At 44.5% G+C, this 20,695-nt stretch overlaps 1 protein-coding gene across 3 annotated transcripts; it reads left to right on the forward strand.

Moving 5' to 3' along the window:
• The first annotated feature begins 5,442 nt into the window (after positions 1-5,442).
• prkcsh (protein kinase C substrate 80K-H) lies at positions 5,443-17,037 on the forward strand. 3 transcript variants are annotated; one of them, XM_035396907.1, is made up of 18 exons: positions 5,443-5,529; positions 7,028-7,189; positions 7,560-7,676; positions 8,180-8,275; positions 8,631-8,688; positions 9,533-9,650; positions 10,815-10,944; positions 11,295-11,379; positions 11,668-11,746; positions 12,193-12,276; positions 12,772-12,936; positions 13,101-13,191; positions 13,299-13,368; positions 14,004-14,093; positions 14,552-14,626; positions 15,031-15,130; positions 15,476-15,629; positions 16,801-17,037. In XM_035396907.1, exons 2-17 carry the CDS (start codon positions 7,099-7,101, stop codon positions 15,614-15,616), a joined length of 1,590 nt encoding a protein of 529 aa, XP_035252798.1. In that variant the 5' UTR covers positions 5,443-5,529; positions 7,028-7,098; the 3' UTR covers positions 15,617-15,629; positions 16,801-17,037. The 3 variants fall into 3 exon arrangements, with proteins under 3 accessions (XP_035252798.1, XP_035252800.1, XP_035252799.1); XM_035396909.1 differs by having other exon boundaries at positions 5,465-5,529; positions 7,074-7,189; XM_035396908.1 differs by lacking the exon at positions 5,443-5,529 and adding an exon at positions 6,004-6,100.
• Positions 17,038-20,695: the final 3,658 nt, after the last annotated feature.

Raw genomic sequence — 20,695 nt, forward strand, 5'->3', positions numbered from 1 at the left:
TCTGCTAGTGGTATGAGGAACTGCGGATAAAACTAACTTGAGAAGAAACCGATTTTAATGGGACCTGAAAGAAGACTTTAAAGGCATACTATGCAGGTTTTTTAAGGCTTGCTGTGGTCCTGTGTTTACAATCAATGTCTGGCAAACCTAGCTGGATAGCTAGGTAATGTTTCTTACAGGTCCAACAGAAAACCAGCCAACTTCGCATGGATTTTCATCCCTTGGTGAAATTCAGCTGATGCCACAGAGAAAAGCAAGTCCAAGGTTAATTCTAGTCCTTGTTGTCTTTTTTCTTTCCTGTATCCTGGGGCCATTTCCTGTTTCCCGGGGCCATTGCAGCAGCTAGCTAGGTGGCAACAAACACTCCACTGAAAAAAAAAAAAACAGAAACAAAAGGGGCAGGCACGATGGCATAGTGGTTAGCACTGTTGCCTCGCAAGAAGGAGGTTCGGGGTTTGAATCCGGGTCCGACCGGATCCTCTCTCCGGGTACTCCGGTTTCCTCCCACACTCAAAGACATGCATGTTAGGTGCGCTCCTGCAGTTGCCCTTGACCAAGGCACTGGCCTCAGAACTGGAGTTGGTCCCCGGGCGCTGCACTGTGGCTGCCCACTGCTCCTAAGTAACTAGGATGGGTCAAAATGCAGAGGACAAATTATCCCACGGGGTTCAATAAAAGTATATCTTAAATCTGATCCCAAACCGCAGGCTCTGTAGCCACATCCACCTCTCCCCACACAGAAATGAGCGCCAGGCCCAGAAACGTCCTGAACACATTTCAGGATAACAAATACAGGTAAAAGGTGCACGAATTCGGCCAAAGTGCACCATAGATATACCTTAGCATGGTTATTTTTTATCATATTTATCATCAAGGTGAAAATCCTGCATAGTATGCCTTTAAGACACATACATATTGCACACACTGCCACAAACTGAAATGAATGCAAAAATAAGGTGTGAATGGACTCTCCCCAGTACAGTGAAGCTCAGTGCAGTCGATCGGGTACTGCCTTAAACAATAATTGGTTACTGCTCACACAGTGTCTTCTATGAGGGCGAATCACTGCTCCCAGATATGGAGCAGAAACCTTTCTTTCTTTGTGTACCTGAAGAAATTCTCTCAAGTGTTGCCCAAACTTTCCCATGAACACACAGGCCATGCACACACAGCTGTGTGTGTGCGTGTGCATGTGTGTGTGTGTGTGTGTTTGTGTTTGTGTCTGGTCTAGCGTGAGTACATTAATGTGTATTTGGGAGGATTTGGATGGGACCGACTGGGATAAAGCCATCTCTATCTGAGTTTATATAAATGAATATTAATAATAATTAATGTTGATCTGCATCTTTACCAGGATCTGGGTTCCTACGTGCCACTTTTCTCCCGTAGTGGAGAAGAGGAATGGCGTAGTAGGAGGGCCTACTGGCCCCAGGCTCTTTCCCTTTATGGAGTATGGCCAATGGAGGGTGGCCACGCCCATGTCCTTTTATGGAGTGTGGCCACGCCCCTTTACTTTTTATGGAGCGTGGCCAGTGCATGGTGGCCCCGCCCCTTTCCCTTTACGGAGTGCGGCCAGTGGAAGGTTGGCCGCGTGCCTTTTCTGAACTGCCAGCGTCCTACTTCGAGGAGCTGCAGCGAAAGCAATGCATTGTGGGAACGGGAGTGCCCGTCACTTCCTGAGCCCCCACATCAGCTGTTTACGACGAAGGTTTCACGTGTTTGCTGACGTGTCCATGTTGTGGTGACGTGTTACCACCCTGTGTGCGTGGGTCGGGTGGCTCGCCTGTGGCTCCATCGTCTTCATCACTCCCGCTCCCTCCCCGATCACAGACTGGGACCTGCTGCCAGGAGGATAGGGTGAGAGAGGACGCGTGTGGGACAAGGTCATAGAGGCACTCGGGATTTTTACCGTCTCTCTCTCCGACTTCAAAGTGTTTTTAGTCTTAGTGTCAAAGACAGGGTTCCTAACTGCCACTGTTTCATATAATGCAAATGTATGTGTGCAGCACACATATATATACTTTGCAGTGTGTGTATAGCACATGTATCCCTTTCTGTGTGTTTAGCATTTCTATCTCTCTTTGTAGTATGTGTGTGCCACTTATATGCCTGTCTCAATGCATCTGCTGCCTATTTGTGCATGAGGGTGAACATGTACGTGAGAGAGAGAAAGAGACAGACAGACAGAGAGAGAAAGAGAGTAAAAAAGAGAGAAAATGTGTGTGTGCTCGTGCGTGCATGCATACATGCATGCATATGTGTGTGTGCGCATAGTTGATTCATGCACACTGAACTGTGTGATTCCTTGTTCAGTCAGATTTTCGTTAAGAGGCTTTAGATCAGGGGTCTCAAACTCCAGTCCTGGAATGCCACAGTCTGCTGACTTTTGTGCTGTCCTGCCAGTCATCCAGGAAATGAGGAGTGCAGACTCTTTAGCCAATCAGTGACTTAAATAAGCACTTAAAGACCTGCAGACACAGTGGACCTTCAGGATTTGAGTTTGAGATCCCTGTATTTTGATGGTTTGATGTTGAGCTTCCCTGCAAGCAAAAAAACTGCTCAGTCAAAACTGAGTTCAGTCAGTACTGTAGATCAGCTAATCTGATTGGTTTGTGGATGAGCAAATGTGATGACAGGTGGAATCAGTTAATCTGAGTGCTCCATTCCCCGTCTACATGTACCTTTGTAATTTAGGAAATGTTGCTAAGTGCTTTTATGTTTATTTCCATTTATGATGGAGCTATAAAAAAAACAGATATTGCCATTTTAACACAAATACTGTAGAAAGTGTTTCTTTTTAATAAATAGCATAATCGCTGCCAGTTTAAAGTGATGAATAGAAAATCACAATAATGTCACAATGTATGTGAGAGATACATATTATTTGCACAGTTTTACTACGATTTTGCTTATTCGTGTTTGTTTGTTTATATATATATATATATATATATGTTGAATTTTAAAGAGCTTGTTCTGCCACTTCCTCTTTATACTTCTGTTTCCTTGCTTGGTGACAGGGGGTTCGTCTGCACAGTGAACCACTCACACAGTGGTGGTTAACCGTCCCCAGTTATGCATAAAAATGGCTCAGTCATACATGAATCCTGAATACTTTTGTGAGCTAGATGTTGCTGTGGAGATCTGCGGTATCAACTCCGCTAAACGGATGTAAACTATCGATACATAATGTATGGCTTGCTGACTACGTTTCTAACTTTGCTAAGATCAGCTGGCTAGCCAGTTAACATTAACATAACACAAATGACTGTAACAAATGAATTAGCTCACTGCCTAACATCGCTGTCAGAACAGAGAGGATTTTTTTCTAGCTAATATTGATGTCATGATGCAGGTTATTCTTACCAGCTTTTTAAAAAATATTATAGAATCTAATAAACAGTAAAGACACTTCCACATCACAGGGTATTCCGTCCAGTTCTGGATGCTGAACTGTAGGGACGTAGAAGTTCTTGGAAAAACGATGTCCTGTTCTAATGTTCTTATAGTATGTTCAAAACCTGTGGGTAATTTTGTGCAGGGCCTTTGTTCTGTTAAATATTGATATACCTCCTTTATTTCTACAGGTTACGCCTAAAACAATGGATAAATCAGCTCTTGTACAAAGTTGATGGTGTGAAATTTTGAATGAATGGAATGAATATTGATGATGTATATATCTGACATCTGATTTGCCGAGTGGTCCGTCACATGTACTGGTCTTCTGCTCTGATTGGCCGGGTGGGTCTGGCACATGTGACTGTCATGCGTACTGTCATGTTGCACAGATTAATCGCATAATAGGGACTGCAATGGAAGGAACCTCTGTGAAGCATATATATATACATCACACCAATATGGATTTCTTCTTGCACTCCCTTAAAAAATATCCATTCATGAAGAATGGTGTTAGTGTCAAGACCTCTGTCAACCCCACAGCCTTTGTCTCTCTGTTTCTGTGCTTCTCTCCTAGTGCCGTCCGTAGCTGATTGGTCGATAGCGCGCATATACTTCTGTAAAGGTGTATATTTAAATTGTTACAGAACTGTTTGACTGAACTGTGTGTATCAGCACTTTATCCTGTCTGTACTGTGAGGTGAAGACAGGGGGTATGTGTTATTTGGGCAGGGAGGGTAATGGGATGGGTGGGAGGGAGTGATGTAAAAGGGACATTCTGATTATCAGTCCACTTTCTTACGCGCCATCCCGCTGCTTTCAAACCTCACCCAGTCACTCCGTGGAAAATACAGTCTTCTATATCACCATGCTATGGTACATACATGCGCAATGTTATGTGTATTCTTTGTTGGCACGGCCCTAGGGGTGTCAGATTTGAGTGAGGCTCAGTGCGGTTGTGAGAAGGAGTGGATTCACACACCCCTCACCCCCTTCACCTTTGTTCTTTGGGTTATGTTTCACTTTTCTTTTCTTTTTTTTACCAATTCATCACAAGTCTTCAACTTTTTGAACCTTTAAATCACCTGAAGTGATGAAATTACCTGAAACTTCAGTCTTTCTCTCAGAACAGTGGGGTTTTTACTCCTGGTCCATGTTTCACAAGTTATTGTAATTATTGTAACCGTGAAAAAACACAATAAAATTGATTGTAATATTTGTACATCCTAGTGCCGTACTGTGTTTAATGTGTCCTGGATATTTTTTTAATTATGTAAATTTTATTGAAATATTTTGGCTTTGTTTTAGAGCCTGTATTTTTTTGTGGATAAAGGGAATATGCTGTCTAATAAGCTAACATATATGTATGATAATATGTGTATATTTTTCTTTATTTCACTGTTCTGTACTGAAAAATGTGTTAGAGTACAAATAAATGAAGCGTTTTAAAAAACAATTCATTAAATGAAATTAAATTAATATCATGCAGACATTTTGTCCTTAGTATTGGTGTTAATCAAAGAAAACATTCAGTGCATCCCTGTAGAACCATGTTGCCCTGATTCGCATCATGTCCTGTTCTGTGCTCTGTCATTCTCTACCACTACACTACAGTTTCCCTCCCAGTAAGCCGGGGATTTATCCTCCTGCGTGAATTCAGCTGAAGCATAGTGCGGTCTTCCACATCATTAACGGCAACAGAAACATTAAGTGTGTTATGATGTGATAATTCTGGTGTGTGTGTGTGTGTGTTTGTGTGTGTGTGTGTGTAGGGAGAGGGCTGCACCCTGTCCAGCACTTCCTTCGGGCGGAGGGGCCATTTTTGAATATATTAAACAATGGTACATTTGGGGAACATATACGTACAACGTAAATGCACGGGGCTTACAGGAAGTTATTTGTTCTTATAGAAAAGAAAAAAAACAATGTAGTATATATATATATATATATAATATTTCATGCTTATATTGAATAGCTGAAATTGTATGCCACAAAATATGACTACACTTCCCGTGATCCGTAGGCTGCACTTTACCCACCTACCACGTCTCCCAGTTTCGTCCAATCAAATGAGAACACAATAATCCGCGAGAGAAGGCGGACACGTTTGCTGTGAGGGTCTACCAGAGAAATAAGGTATTTATCTAAATGCAAAATTGTTACCGTGATGAAATCGAATTAAACGTTATATTAAATGTCGTATTAAGCCAAATTACTGATTTGCTTTTAGATTTTTTTTGGTTTAGTGCTGCATCGAACGTAGCAGTCAGGTCCCATTGAGTTTGCTTCCGTCTTGTGGAGTACGGGGCCGCGTCCTGAAACGTAGAATGGTCTGGATACTCTGAAGTAGCGTGTATCCTACCTCTCTCCCTTTGCCACTTCTACAGACTTTCAGTGATCTGAAGTGGCTGACTACTGTTTGATTCTGCGACGTTTATACCGTATTGCTTCGGCCTGTCCACACTATCCGTCAGGTGAAGGAAGAAAGGACGCGACTTTTCTAACGTGACCCGGATCTGTTATCTTCTTTGGACACTCGCAGTTATTGTGCTTGCTGGGTTCAAGTCATTATTTTGAATGAATAGCCCTATAAGGTCGACTAACGAGTTGGTTTGATGGATAGTACAGCAAGCTAAGTAGTCGACGTTCGCAGGCTGCACCACCAGATACAGCCAACAAGAGTTTGCGCGTGTTCACTTAAACCTAGGTGAAAATTAATTAATTGCAAATCTTTAATTTTCGGAGCTTGTTTCCGGTATCAATCATTCTGAGAAACAAAGCTTCATGAGTACGTACAATGTATTATAGACATTGATATGAACCAGAGAATACAAGGCCCTAGTCTTGTCACAGCGTTAATATTCAATGAAAGCCAATAAAAGGGACCAAGGCCGCTGTGAATTTTGCTGAATGCACGCAATATTTACTTCTCGAATTCGGTTAGTGGTGGACAGACGGTTTTGGTGCCACATTACCGATGCATACAATTTTGGTCTCTAGAATGTAGGACTTTTGTGTTCTTTACAGCCCATATTACATACAAATGAAAGTTTTTTTAAAAACAATTAAATGGAAATTCATTTCTTTGGGGCAGGTGCTTTCAGTTAGAATACCGCCGGATGCTTAATGTGTCAAGTAGCTACGTTGCGTTTCCTAGTATCGCTGCTATACACATAGTATATCAGCAGTACTTCTGATTGATATTGCGATTTAAAGTAGGCTATTTCTGAATTCCAGACCTTCCTAAGACTGTTTGAAAAGGAGACCATCTTTAAAAATGGTATACCATAGGCCGCAATGTACCCCAAGACCACACTCTAACACACTAACACTTTTTTTTACGTGATGCTACCCCAGACTACCCTACTCTCGCAGGCTATTTCCCAAATTACTGCAATCATGCTGATAGTTGGTTTATTTTAACTAGCTACATTTGTTTTATTTAAAAATATATAGCGAGGTACGCGAATAAAATAATTGGATATATATATATATATATAGTGCCCTAAAAATATAACGTTTTTTGTTGTGTTTTTAATATACTGTTAGAGAGCTGGAATACTTCTTTGTTATTTCATATGTACTCAGGAATCATTCCCCCAGTGCAATACTATGCGTTTTGTGTCTCTGGAAGCCGCTGCAGGGAGAGGAAGTGTGGTGACGTCGCTGTTAACACGCAGGTCTCGGTCGCATACGGTCTCCAAAATGTCCTCGTCGCCTTTGCTGCTCCTCAGCCTGTGCGTGGCCCTGGGGGCTGCGGTGGAGATCCAGCGGCCACGAGGGGTCCCGCTGTCCAGTGAGTACCTCTGCCTGCGCTCCTGTTTTTTGTGTTTGCTTTGCTTTAGTTTGTTAAAAAAAAAAAAATACTTCTGAGACTCGTAGTAGGAACATTTAGAGCCCTGTGTGTAACTTTAATTACATTTCATTACAGGCATTTAGCAGATGCACTCATGCACAGCGACTGTCATAATTTTTTTCCCCAAAGCATTTATAGTGCATCCATTTATACAGCTGGATATATATCCCGAAGCAATGCAGGTTAAGTGCCTTGCTGAACGGCAGTGTCCTGCCGGGGAAACAAGCCTGCGACCTTCAGGTTACAAGGCCAACTCCTTACCCACGATGCTACACTGCCGGACCAAACTTTCAACGTCCTTCCCTTGCAGAGCGGCAGTTCTACCCGGAGGACAAGCCCTTCACGTGTCTGGATGGGTCCCGCACCGTTCCCTTCGACCGCGTCAACGATGACTACTGCGACTGTACGGACGGCTCGGATGAGCCCGGTAAGACCCGACAGGACGAGCTGAACACGGAACCCTGAACGACCGCTCTGATCCGACCAGAGGAGGATGGGTTCCCCCCCCCCCCCCCCCCCCCTTGAGCCTGGTTCCTTTCCGAGGTTTCTTCCCGTCTGCCACAGGGGGTTTTTCCTTGCCACTGTTGCTTTAGGCTTTACTCCTGTGGGGTTTTTTTTGGCCAGGGTTGTCTGTGATGTGTATTGTGAAAATAGTTGTGAAATGCGGCATATAAATAAAATTTGATTGATTGATTGATTGATTGATTGAATGGAGCAAGTAGCGAGCAGTGCACTGATCACAGCACAAACTGCAGCTCCAAGTGTGAATCTGTTTTGTTCAGACTTCACAGTAATGATCTTGCATGACTCTTTGGAGTGAAACTGCCTGGAAGTGTAGTCTATGATTTCCTGTTGTGTTTCTGCAAGGGGCAGTGCTGCTGGGAAGTGTAGTCCAGAGGTGTGATTGCGTCTTGACTTTTGTCTTTGCAGGGACGGCGGCCTGCCCCAATGGCAGCTTCCACTGCACCAATGCCGGCTTCAGACCCTCCTTCATCCCCTCCTCTCGTATCAACGACGGCGTCTGTGGTGAGTGTTGGCCCGTGCAGTCTGGGTCCAGTCTGTTCACGCAGACTTTTTATGAAAAAGTGCAACGTTTGCTGATGAGGAGAATGGGCCATTCCTCTAGGCTAGGGCTGTCATTTAACTGTTGTATAGAGCCATCAAGCACTGTGCCTTTATCAGTCCAAAGAATCTGTGCTTCTTCTTGAAATGGTGGCAATCTCTTACATATATTTGTATTATTATTTTGTTTCTGTTTTTTTAAATTTTTTTTAACGTGAAGCGTGTTTAGGGATCGTGCTCAAAATACGTTGAAATGCTAGTGTGTTCCTGCGTGCTGAGTGTGTTAAGGGGTCGTGTGTAAAGTGCATCCTCTCCTCAGACTGCTGTGACACCACCGATGAGTATAACAGTGGAGCTGTGTGCCAGAACACCTGCAGGTAAGCCTGGCGCGTGTCATCTGTTGGGCTCTGTTTTTACAGCCGATGTGTGGCGTGTTGCGAGCCGTCGCGCTGGCGAAATGGTGTTTTCACCATATACAGGTTTAGTGGGAAATTAAAACTGACCCATAATAACCATTTAGGCAATGTTTAAATTCTGACGGAAGAAAATTCTCTTAAGAGATTTTATTGCTTGTTTAATTTTTTTCTGTTTTTAAGTATTGCACTATGGCCCCGGGGGCACTATATTTCGTTCTACTCTTTGCATAACCCGTAAGGAGAAGGAATGACAATAAATGAACTATCTTCTATCGAATTTTTAAAAAAAGTGACAGCCCAACTCTGCACCTCCCACAAAAGAATGAGAAACATCTCATTAGCATATCATTATCCTCCTCTTCCTTTGCGGCAGATGGCTACGGAAATTGGCAGCATGCAATACGCACAGCTCTTAAAGGGAATGAAAAGGGGTTCTTTGATTGGCTGTTCACAAATCCAGCTGCACCGCACCCACTGATAATATATTCGGTATAGCCCCGCCCTGTGTCGAGTTGCGCCATGCACTTTACGCAGTGCGCTCCTCCTGTCTGGGTCCCAAAAAAGACCATCACAATCACAAGCCCCGCCCAGTGCGCCACAAGCCACGCCCAGTGCTCCACAAGCCACGCCCAGTGCGGTACAAGCCACGCCCAGTGCGCCACACGCCTCGCCATTGACAGCGCCGTGTGTCGTCTATTCCAGGGAAATGGAGCCCATGGGTCTTGCGAGAGGAAATGTGGACGAAGGCTTGCGTGTCCGTGCGTGCGCGTGTCCGTGTGTGTGATACTGTTCTCCGCGCCCACAGGGAAATGGGACGCAAAGAGAGGGAGAGTCTACAGAAGATGGCGGAGATCACCAAGGAAGGCTTCCTCCTGAAACAGCAGCTCATCGAAGAGGCCAAGAAAGGCCTGCAGGAGAAACAGGTGAAATAAAACGAGAGGATTATAGGAGAAACAGATGAGATGAAATGAGAGGGAAATTTTAGCGGAAACAGGTGAGACCGAATGAGAGGATTATTGGAGAAACAGATGAGACGCAATGAGTGAGAACTTTTAGCGGAAACAGGTGAGACCGAGTGACGCCAGAATTATTGGAGAAACAGGTGAGAGAAAGTGAGGAACGTATGAGAAGCAGGTGAGACCGCCCGAGAGAACAATTGTAGAAGAAACAGGTGTGACTGAGTGAGAAGAATTGTGGGATAATCGGATGAGGTGAAATTACAGCACAACTTTGTAACATCAGCTCATACAGCCTTGAGTTTATTCATATTCTGTGGTTTCGTTATTTTAAACTAGGATGACCTGCAGTTGCACGCAGTAAGCTTGTTATTGGCAGAGAATAGTTATTACCAAATCATGTAAGGAAATAAATGCTAGCAGCACAATGTTATTGAACAATACAGCCTTGCAGTTATTATGCCCAAGGGCATTTTGGCAATTTCAGATGTAGTGGCACCCCATGATGTGCGTTTCTTGTTTGATTGTGAGAAAGCGTGCGCTTCCTGTTTGATTGTGAGAAAGCGGGTACTTCCTGTTTGATTGTGAGAAAGCGGGTACTTCCTGTTTGATTGTGAGAAAGCGGGTACTTCCTGTTTGATTGTGAGAAAGTGTGTGCTTCCTGTTTGATTGTGAGAAAGCCGGTACTTCCTGTTTGATTGTGAGAAAGCGTGTGCTTCCTGTTTGTTTGTGAGACAGGAAGTACTTCCTGTTTGATTGTGAGAAAGTGTGTGCTTCCTGTTTGATTGTGAGAAAGCTTGTGCTTCCTGTTTCATTGTGAGAAAGCGGGTACTTCCTGTTTCATTGTGAGAAAGTGTGTGCTTCCTGTTTGATTGTGAGAAAGTGTGTGCTTCCTGTTTGATTGTGAGAAAGCCGGTACTTCCTGTTTGATTGTGAGAAAGCGTGTGCTTCCTGTTTGTTTGTGAGACAGGAAATACTTCCTGTTTGATTGTGAGAAATTGTGTGCTTCCTGTTTGATTGTGAGAAAGCTTGTGCTTCCTGTTTCATTGTGAGAAAGCGGGTACTTCCTGTTTGTTTGTGAGACAGGAAGTACTTCCTGTTTGATTGTGAGAAAGTGTATGCTTCCTGCAGAGAAAGCTGACGGAGCAGCAGGAGAGCAAGAAAACGCTGGAGGAGAAGGTGGAGGCTCTGAGGACCGTTAAGGAGACCGCAGAGCAGCCAGAGAAAGAGGCTAAAGAGCGCCACCTGAAGGCATGGGAAGGTCAGTGCGCCTGCGTGCATGCGTGCGTGTGGGCAGATGTGTGATCTAGATCCTGATATTACTCATTCCCCTGCAAGCTCAAAGTGTTCTTCGCTCCTGGTCTTCTGTGTTGAGCTAGTTTATTTGTGTGCGCTGACAGTTCATCAGTCATTTGAATAAAAACTTCATGACTAATGCACAAATTGCCGTCAAATTTCTCTGTGTTACGGCAGTTGTATTAAGGGTCTCCGCTCTAGTTATGCAGATTGATTGTCAGGTCTGTGTCCCCTACGCTGGTTGTCTGTAGATTGATTAGTCATGTCTGTCGCTCACCTCAGTTCAGCTATAGGTTACTCCATTTTGTGTTTCAGAGCAAAAAGCCGTCCTGAGTCTGGAGAAGGACAAGGCCAAGATGGCCGAAGCCTTTCTGGAACTGGATGACAACGCAGATGGCTTGTGCGTTGTGTTTCCTACAGTTGTCTACATCATGAATGTAATATTTGTCTCGGATGTTGAATGCGGTGCATGCAAATAATGTTTCTGTCAGTGTTCAATGTATTCATGTTTTTGTCTATGTAATGTGTATGTGCGTGTGTGAGATGGGTGTATCAGTATATGTGCACTGTAGATAATAAGCTTACACGTGCGGTTTTAATTTTATTTATAATGTGAATGTAATGGGTATAATGTGTCCCTCCTAACACGCATAATGTGCTGTGTAATATGTGTGTGTTTCTGTCTCAGTGTGTCTGTTGAAGAGTTACAGTCTCATCCTGAACTGGACACAGATGGTGACGGTACTCTGAGTGAAACTGAGACGCAGGTACACACACAGACGCATGCGTGCATGCATGCACACATACACACAGACCTCGCGCATGCACACACTCTTTATCTTTCTCTGAGAAACTACTTATTGTTTTGCTGATCATTAACTGAAATGTCCTGAATTTGATGTCTGTAGTTAAAGATGACATTTTTAAAATGGTAAACTTAAATTTGACCTTTGTATCCTGATAAATGCATTTATCAGATTTTTCTGGGAGGTATACTGCTAATAATAATGGATATTTCTTGATTTCTTGGTGAAATGATTCTTGCTGGCATGTGTCCTGCATAATGGCTGTATTTTGGTATGTTGATGAAATCGGCTTCCGAGATATGTATTTCAAGAGGGCTACATCTTAGTATGTTAATGAGGTGTGGGTTTCTGGGAAGTGTAGTTCATGATTGCTGTTTTGTATGTGACACAGCATGTTTGTAACACAGGGGTTGCTGGGAGGAGCTGACAGAGTAGACACCACAGCATTCCAGACCATATGGAGCAGCTTGAAGGATAAATATCAGTCAGAAGTGAGTGCCGAGGCTCTGTTCACTGCTTCCATCACTGTAGTTCCTCACAGTTCATTTTGTGTAATGTTGTTGAGTACTAGAACTACAATATGCGATTTCCTGTTTTTTTTGTGTTTCTGTGCAGGGGTGTTTGCATATATTAGAGTGGGATTGCGTGTACGGGCGGGGGGATTGCGTGTGCAGGTGGGGGTTTGCGTGTAAGGACATGGGATTGCGTGTACATGCGTGGTTTTGCGTGTACGGGTGGGGGTTTTGCGTGTAAGGACATGGGATTGCGTGTACATGCGTGGTTTTGCGTGTACGGGTGGGGGTTTTGCGTGTACGGGTGTGGGATTGGGTGTAAATGCGTGGTTTTGCGTGTACGGGCGTGGGATTGCGTGTACATGCGTGGTTTTGCGTGTACGGGTGGGGGTTTTGCGTGTACGGGCATGGGATTGCGTTTACGCGCGGGGGGGTTTGCGTGTTCCTGAGCGCGTTCGCTCTGTTTCCTCTCAGTCACAGCCCGAGGCTCCGCCCCCAGTAGAGACCCCGCCCGAGGAGCCGCTGGACGCCGGGGCTGACAGTGACGCGGAGCGATACCCTGAGGAAGACCTCGGGGACGACGCAGAAGACGACGACGACGACGACGAGGAGGATGATCATGAAGATGACGACGACAAGGTGATTTATTTTTTTTTTGCTATTTCATCTGTGTCGCATGCTGACCCGTAGTCCGCTCATCCGTGCCGCACGCTGGTCTGTGCCACGCGCTCACCTGTGCTGGTCCCTCACCTGTCTCTGTGATCGATTGTGTTGGTCTGTGATCGATTGTGTTGGTCTGACAGGCGCAGCCTCCTGCTCGCACAGAGCAGAAGGGAGCAGAAGAGGAAGGAGCCATGCCGCCTTACGATGAGGAGACCCAGGCTCTGATTACAGGTGAGCCCCCCGTCCTGTGTGTGTGTGTGCGTGTGTGTGTATGCGTGCTGGCCCTTAACAGTGAGTGTATATACCTATGTAAGTCTAACTGTAAGATTTTTCCTCAGCTGCTCAGAAAGCTCGAGATGAGTTTGAAGAGGCTGAGAGATCGCTTCGTGAAATGGACGATCAGATCAAGTAAGAACTACCACTTCGTTCTGTCCTCTCTCCATCACCAGTCCTCCCAAAATAAGCTGTCTCCACCCAACGTTCCTTCTCCACCCAGCCTACCGTCTACGTCGAACCCGCTATCTCGGATATGCCATTTCCCCCAACCGTCCCTCTTCACGCAAACAGCCATCTCCACCCAAGCTGTCATCTCCACCCAAACCACCATCTGCATCGCACATGCCATCTCCCCCGACCCTCCCTCTCCAAACAATCTGCCTTCCCCAACCAGCCCGCCCTCTCCGCCCAGTCTGCAGTCTCCACCCAGAGCTGCCATCTCCACCCAATCTGCAGTCTCCACCCAGAGCTGCCATCTCCACCCAATCTGCAGTCTCCACCCAGAGCTGCCATCTCCGCCCAATCTGCAGTCTCCACCCAGAGCTGCCATCTCCACCCAATCTGCAGTCTCCACCCAGAGCTGCCACCCTCACCCCAAATCTCCACCCAACTTCCACCTCCTTTACCCACCATCTCCACCCAAACCTCTGGTGTCTGCACAGTCACACGGTCTCTTCTCAAACCTGAAAGATATCCACAGAAATATGATCCGTGTACACGTTATGTATATTTTTTGTGGAATCTGCGTGTTACTTTGTGTTGTGCAGGTCTCTGGATAAAGAGATCTCCTTTGACTTCGGTCCCAGTGCTGAGTTTGCTTATCTCTACAGCCAGTGCTATGAGTTGTCCACCAGCGAGTAAGTACCCTTGCTCAGTATCACGTGTGTGTGTGTGCGTGCGTGTGTGTGTGCGTGTGTGTGGGTGTGAGTGATCGCCATTTTTGCCTCGCCTGCTTATGCCATTTGAAGGAACAGGGGGGAATAATTCTTGTGATAATAATGTTTAATAGTGACTATGCTTTACAACTTGATAACTGCAATAAATATGACACTTCATTACCTGTTAACTATTATAACAATGACACTCCATAACTGGCTGACTAATAATAATGAAGCTTCATAACTTTGGTAACTGTAATAATAATGACACTCCATAACCGGTTGACTCTAATAATAATGGTGGTTCATGACCAGTTAGCTGTACTAATAATGACACTCCGTAGCTGGTTGATTCTAATAATAATTTAGATTTTGATGCTTAGTTGCTGGGTAGCTGTTCCAACACTGAGCTTCACTTGGTTTTTGGCTGTTCTCAGGTACATCTACAGGCTCTGCCCTTTCAACCGCGTCTCTCAGAAGCCCAAGTTTGGCGGGTCGGAGACTAACCTGGGGTGAGTGGGGGTGCAGAGAGCACCGTCCCTCTCCCGCCACGCTGAATCTGAACGCTTACCGCCCACAGAGACGCATGCTGGGGCGAGCCAGCTGCAAGAGAAACGTGATTGGTTTAAGGCAGTCACGTGACACCGAGGCTGGCCTGACACTGGTGGTCTGATGGAAATGAGAAGAGGCTCCTCCCCACGGGCGGGCCGGTGCCTGCCCCCCGACTGACACCTCCGCCTGAACTTACCTGTGTTTACTTGGGAGTGCACCTGCCCGTGAACTTCACCCAGATTTTAGATTTGCCTTTTCACACATGATCCAGATTACAGGTCTGGGGTCTTGGTTTACTCATGTTCGTCTTCCACTCTCTCCCTTCTCTCCCATTCTCTCTCTCTCTCTCTCTCTCTCTGTCTAGATCCTGGGGCTCGTGGGCGGGGCCTGAGGATAATAAATATTTGGTTATGAAATATGAACATGGAATGGGGTGCTGGCAGGGGCCCAACAGGTCAACCACTGTGAGTCACTGTGTTTGCCACCTTCCTCTGTTTCATCTTATCCTGCCTATTTTTTCATCCATCTCTCTCTCTCTCCTTCCCTCTTTCCCTGTCACTCCCTCCCTCTCTCACCTTCTTCCCTCTCATTCTCTCCTCTCGTCCACTCCCCCCCTTTCTCCCTCTCTTTTCTCCCCCTCCCCCTTTCTTTCTCTCTTACCTCCCTCCCTACCTCCTGCCCTGTCTCCCCCTTCTCTCCCTCCCTCCCTCCCTCCCTCTCCATCCCTCCTTCCACACACCTGGCGCTGCTCTCCCTCCTCCCCCATCCCTTCTGTGCTGATCGCTGATTGGTTGGTGCTGCTGTTTCAGGTGAAGCTGACCTGTGGTAAGGACAGTACCGTGGTCTCCACCTCCGAGCCCAGTCGCTGTGAGTACCAGATGGAGTTCACCACACCTGCCGTCTGTCAGGAGCCCCCCAACCTGGACGGCCCACCCCACGACGAGTTCTAGAGCCTCTCTATAGGTGAATGCCCCCCGCCCCCCCCCCCCCACGCATGCACACACACTTACTGAACAAACATGTTTTGCGTAAATGCTGTATTGTTCCATTAGAACAGAAAAATGCTTTTCTCATAGCTCAGGTGAAAGTGTGCTGCTGTGTTCTTGTGAAGGTTTTCTGTTTACTGGCGTTTTTTCGCATTCTGAATGCTTGATTTAAGGCAGTTTTATTTGTAAAGCATCTTTCAAACGCTTGAAATCATTGTCCAGCGAAAATATGCACGTGCTCAAGTCCGCAGGGCGTCGACTGCGACTGCTCTCCCCCGTGTGTTATACGGCTTAGCCTCACGGTGGCGCTATATTAGGTGTCTTCAGACTTTGATCCTTCGCAGTCAGCATGTCACGCCACTGCGGATGCTCGAGAATTGGTGTGCGTTTCTGTCAATACAGAGCTGAAAAAGTATGAAAAAAATAGTGAGCGCGCACCCAAAAAAAAAATGTGCTGATTAAAGGTCCATTAATCAAAGCATAAAAGTCAAAGTCATGCAGTTAAAAAGATTTTTTTATTTGTTTGTTTTTTTTTTTCTTTTTCTTTATTGGCCCACCACCACCCCCCCCCTCTCCGGAGGACATCTTTATTAATAGTTATATATTTTACAGTATATTCCAGTTGAATCAGTTTATGGTATTTGCATATAATATGATGACCTTTGTGAACGTCACAAATCCTAGGGACATTTGTAAAGCTTTGAATTTCTTTCTAACGCCGCTTAGCAAGAGCATCTGAATTTCATCCATTTTGCGAGAGGAGCGTGCAGCAGTCTAACCTCTCAACCTCAGCCGTTTGACACTTTTATTTCTATTAGCTGTTATCTAAATAATGTTACGACAAAAAAGCAGATGGCCAACCCCAGCCAGTGGACAAACACTCTATAAACCCTCTGTGGTTGAGTTTCAGTTTCTGCTTCTGTTCAGATGTTCCACACTCTTAATTGTACGTACATTATTACTGTTTGGTTTCCTTTAATGTTGGCGCACTGAAACTAAGCTCCTCATGTTTTGGTGCACTGGGCAGATGAGTTTGATGAACATTGATCTTGTTTGTAAAACTTTCGTTTTTTTATTTTGCAATCGTTTTTTACAGTGTCGATTTGTGCAACTTCATCTGACATGTTCCTGCAATCTCTGTACTTCAGCTCACTGCACTGGGACCAACCCCCCAGGGACCCACCCCCTCCCCGGGCCTCTCTCACCCGCCCGGACCCCCCCCCCCCCCCTTCAACCTACAGCAGGCACAACCCTGTGTCCAAACCATCGTTACTGACTGTCTTCACTGCAAGGGGCTCACGCACATTCCTCTCCATGGTAACGAGGCCTGTTTCCTGTCATGTGCTCACTGAATAAAGATTGGTGTTTTCACCCCGTTCCCTGGAATTGGTGCTTCTTTTTTTTCTGTTGCCATTTTTCTCCCATTTTCTCCACCAGTTTAGTTATATACCAATTCCCCGTGTGTACCACGGTCCTGGTCGATGCACTGTCCTTCTGTCGGTCTGGGGAGGGTGTAGACTGCCACATGCCTCCTCCGATATACATGTGGAGTCGCCAGCCGCTTCTTTTCACCTGACAGCGAGGAGTTTCACTGGGAGAGCGTAACGCGTGCGGAGGTTCACGCCATCTCCCCCAGATCCCCTCCCCGCTGAACAGGCGCCCCGACCAACCAGTAGGAGTCGCTAATGCAGCGATCAGGACTCATACCCTCACCGGCTTCCCACCCGTGAACACTGCCAACACTGGAACGTCTGACCAAGCCGGAAGTACAAGGTCTCTTTGAAGGTCAAGGAAATTCAAGGTGACTCCGCTCTATGCAAGCTTAGCCTGTAGTCTGTGGTGTGAAAAGAAGCAGGTGGTGATGGCGTCAAGTGGTGTGTCCCATAGTGCATTTGGTTCGTGAGAAAACTTGAAAGCTTGACCATTCAGATCTGTAACTTTTATTTCAATTTTTTTGGCATGAAAAGTACAAATAATTAAACAATCTCATGAAAAAGTCCTCAAGTGTCTTCACCTGAAATCCCAGTATTAAAGATCCTTAATGGAAAAGACGGAACCGAAGGATAATCTTTTCTGTTACATCGTCGTCATTTGATCATGTTTGGAAGTCGGAGATACGTTTATTTTTATTCTGGTTTTTGTGTCTTCGGATATCAGCTCCATCTGGACTGTTGCCTTTTGTTTTGTTTTGCAGTCCAATGTAAATGTTAAGAGAAGAGAAAAGTAGCATGGTCCCTTCCCCCCGAATACTGAAGAAGTGACAGGAAACTGAAAAGGACCTGCAGGAAGTACTGACCTTCAGAGTTCCTTTCTGCCACTTACCCTGTTCCTTCCCTGTCTGCCCCCTCGCTATCTTCATTCACTAATTGTCTCTGTTCCCTCAGTACTCCTCCCTCGTTTCCCTTCGTTGCCTCATTTGTCCTCTTGTTTTCCCCTTTTTCTTCCTAACCTTCCTGTTCCTGAACCTGGTTATCCCTGTCCCCTCATTATCCCTGTCCCCTCATTTTCCCTGTCCCTTGATATCCCTGTCCGCACATTATCCCTGTCCCTTTGATATCCCTGTCCCCTCATTATCCCTGTCCCTTTGATATGTCTGTCCCCTCCTTGTGAAGCTGGGCGTGTGGCAGGAAGGAGAGCGCTTCTCAGGCCTGCCTGCAGGGGGAGCCCCAGGCCCCTAAACTGGGCTTCTGAAAGTGCTTTGGAAAACAAAACGAAATAATTTCTTACAGCATGAGTGATGAAAAAAATCAACAGGCTTTGATTTCACAAGACAAACCAAAAACTGGTGGTAAGGTCCTAATCTCCAGAAAACAGAATTTCTGTTCTTTAATTCAGTCCACCCTGTTTGGGGAGAATCTCTTAACTCTCAATTTTAAAAACCTTTTGTCCCCTCTGAAGAAAACATCAGTGTAACCACAGTTTGGCAAAATTAAAATCAGTTAAACTTGCAAATATAATGAAATAATCAATAAATATACACAAAACATACTTTTATACGAGGCAATAATAAATAGTTTTTAAGTTAACAATAAGTTAAAACTACAAGTTAAAAGTCGCCAAAATGATACAAGTTTGGTGGCGCTATTTTGTATTTTTGTTGCAATAAAAGCTACCACAGACTTACAAACACAATCCAACATATCTGAATTGAAAAAAAAATCTAACTAATTCTAAAGTCTGCAAACACTAAAAACGACTACTAATTATATTTTAAATAATGAAACTGAAGTAATTGAAAACTGGTACCCGATAAATAGCAATGCAGTAAGGTACTGGACTTACGAATGAGTGACACAAAATGCTAAAAAATCAACATATGAATCTGATATGGAAAAAAACCCCAATATCTTAAAGGAAAAGAATTGTTTTCTGAAATGGTCATGGGTGGAAACTGAATATTTAAGTTGTCCCTTCCAGCCTTTTGCTGTTGCTCCCTTTAATCAAAACATCTGATTTTTTAATTAAATTTTTTTTTTTTTTTTTTTAGAAAATCTCTCAGTTTCAGCTGTGTCTGATCAGAATACAGTCATTGGAACTGTTTCAGTGGACATAAGTCTGTATTATTAACGCCTTTTAAAAAGTTATTTAATGAGTATTAATTTTTTCCCTTTTTGTATTGTCTGTTTTGTTTTCTTATTTTTTTTAATTTTTTACATTTGATACTTTCACTTTTCCACTATTTCAGCATGACCTTTTAATTTGTTTTTTAAAAAATATATATTTATATTTTATGCTCTCAGTCTATAAAAGAAGCACGTGACGCTCGGTGTTCTGTATGAAAAGTGCCGTGACGATTCCCCATCATCACTGCCCAAGCGCCGCGGTACGCTACGCTAGCTTCAGCAGCGTCCTCGAGACGGTGCGGTATTTACTGCGGGCGGTGGCCTGCTGAGGCCACGCTTCAACAAGCGCGTTTCTCCCGCACTTCACCGCGAAGAATTCCTCCGCCAACAAAACCTGAAACTGTGTGTGTGTACGTGTGCGTGAGATATTAGTACAGTGTGTGCGTCTGGGAGAGACGGTCGGGGAGTATAAGAGAGTGTTTGTGTGAGTCTGTATTTACGGGGTGAGAAATGTGTGTACTCAGGGCTTCGGAAGGTAAAGTCCCAATTCTGTATTTTTTGCAGTCTAACTGCAAAGAAAAATGACCAAACGCTTGCATGTTAAGCTCTTGGATGGGTAAACGTACTTGCCAGGCTCTTCTTAAACAGGGCACTAGGTGGCGCTGATCTTCCTTGAGGAATTATGACTGACGAGAGTTATATTTGGTTACATTTCACATCAACACAGTTCTGTAGAAACACTGGTTGGTTCTAAACCCCTGGGTTGCCTGTGTATTTTAAAATTGAGATGGTATTTAGGTTTGATAAAATAAAGGTTTTAAAAATGAAATCTTGAAGGCTTATTATTTTTCCCAGTGTAAAATGGCGAAGCGGTGATGTAGAAATATTTAAAACAACTTTTTATCTTAGTCACTAAAGATACTAAAGTCGTGACATTTGTTTTTTTCCCAAAAAACCGTGAAAAGATATGGCGTGAGCCAAAGCAATGCTTAAAATAGCAGCTGACTAAATTTACTTTTCTGGTGAGGGTGGGTATTGCTCTGCAGTTTTTGCCCGGGATTTTAACATATTATCAAAGCTTTTTTATTTTTTATTATTTGTCTGTTCTCTGCTACTTTTTTGATCTGTCAGTCTGTCCCCTACCTTTCCATCATTTAAAAAATGAATGAATAAACATCCACTGGAAAATATTTTTCAGCTAAAAATCAGTAAAAATTCAAGGTCTTTTCATTTCGTTTTTATAAAAATAGATGTATTTTGTACTTCCTGGCCCTCTTATCTCTTCTCTCTTGATCATTGTCCTCTTTGGTGAACTCATCGTTTATAAAAGGGAAATACAACTGGCAGCCTGGTCTTTTTTATTTTAGCTTTTTACATTTAGAATTTGGACTGATTTATATATGCTTTAATTCATTATATTACATTGAATTCAATGACTGTTTTAGTTCTGATTTGGAGTGGAAGGATGGAGGGTGGATGT

Source organism: Anguilla anguilla, chromosome 17 (assembly GCF_013347855.1).
Source record: "Anguilla anguilla isolate fAngAng1 chromosome 17, fAngAng1.pri, whole genome shotgun sequence".
Classification (NCBI taxonomy): Eukaryota; Metazoa; Chordata; class Actinopteri; order Anguilliformes; family Anguillidae; genus Anguilla; species Anguilla anguilla.

Bases quoted from the DNA above. Each gene is read 5' to 3' on its own strand.
- prkcsh (XM_035396907.1), top strand. From the start codon at position 7,099: ATGTCCTCGTCGCCTTTGCTGCTCCTCAGCCTGTGCGTGGCCCTGGGG. The intron at 7,190-7,559 runs GTGAGTACCTCT...CTTCCCTTGCAG, and splicing joins ACGAGGGGTCCCGCTGTCCA to AGCGGCAGTTCTACCCGGAG. The intron at 15,131-15,475 runs GTGAGTCACTGT...CTGCTGTTTCAG, and splicing joins GGCCCAACAGGTCAACCACT to GTGAAGCTGACCTGTGGTAA.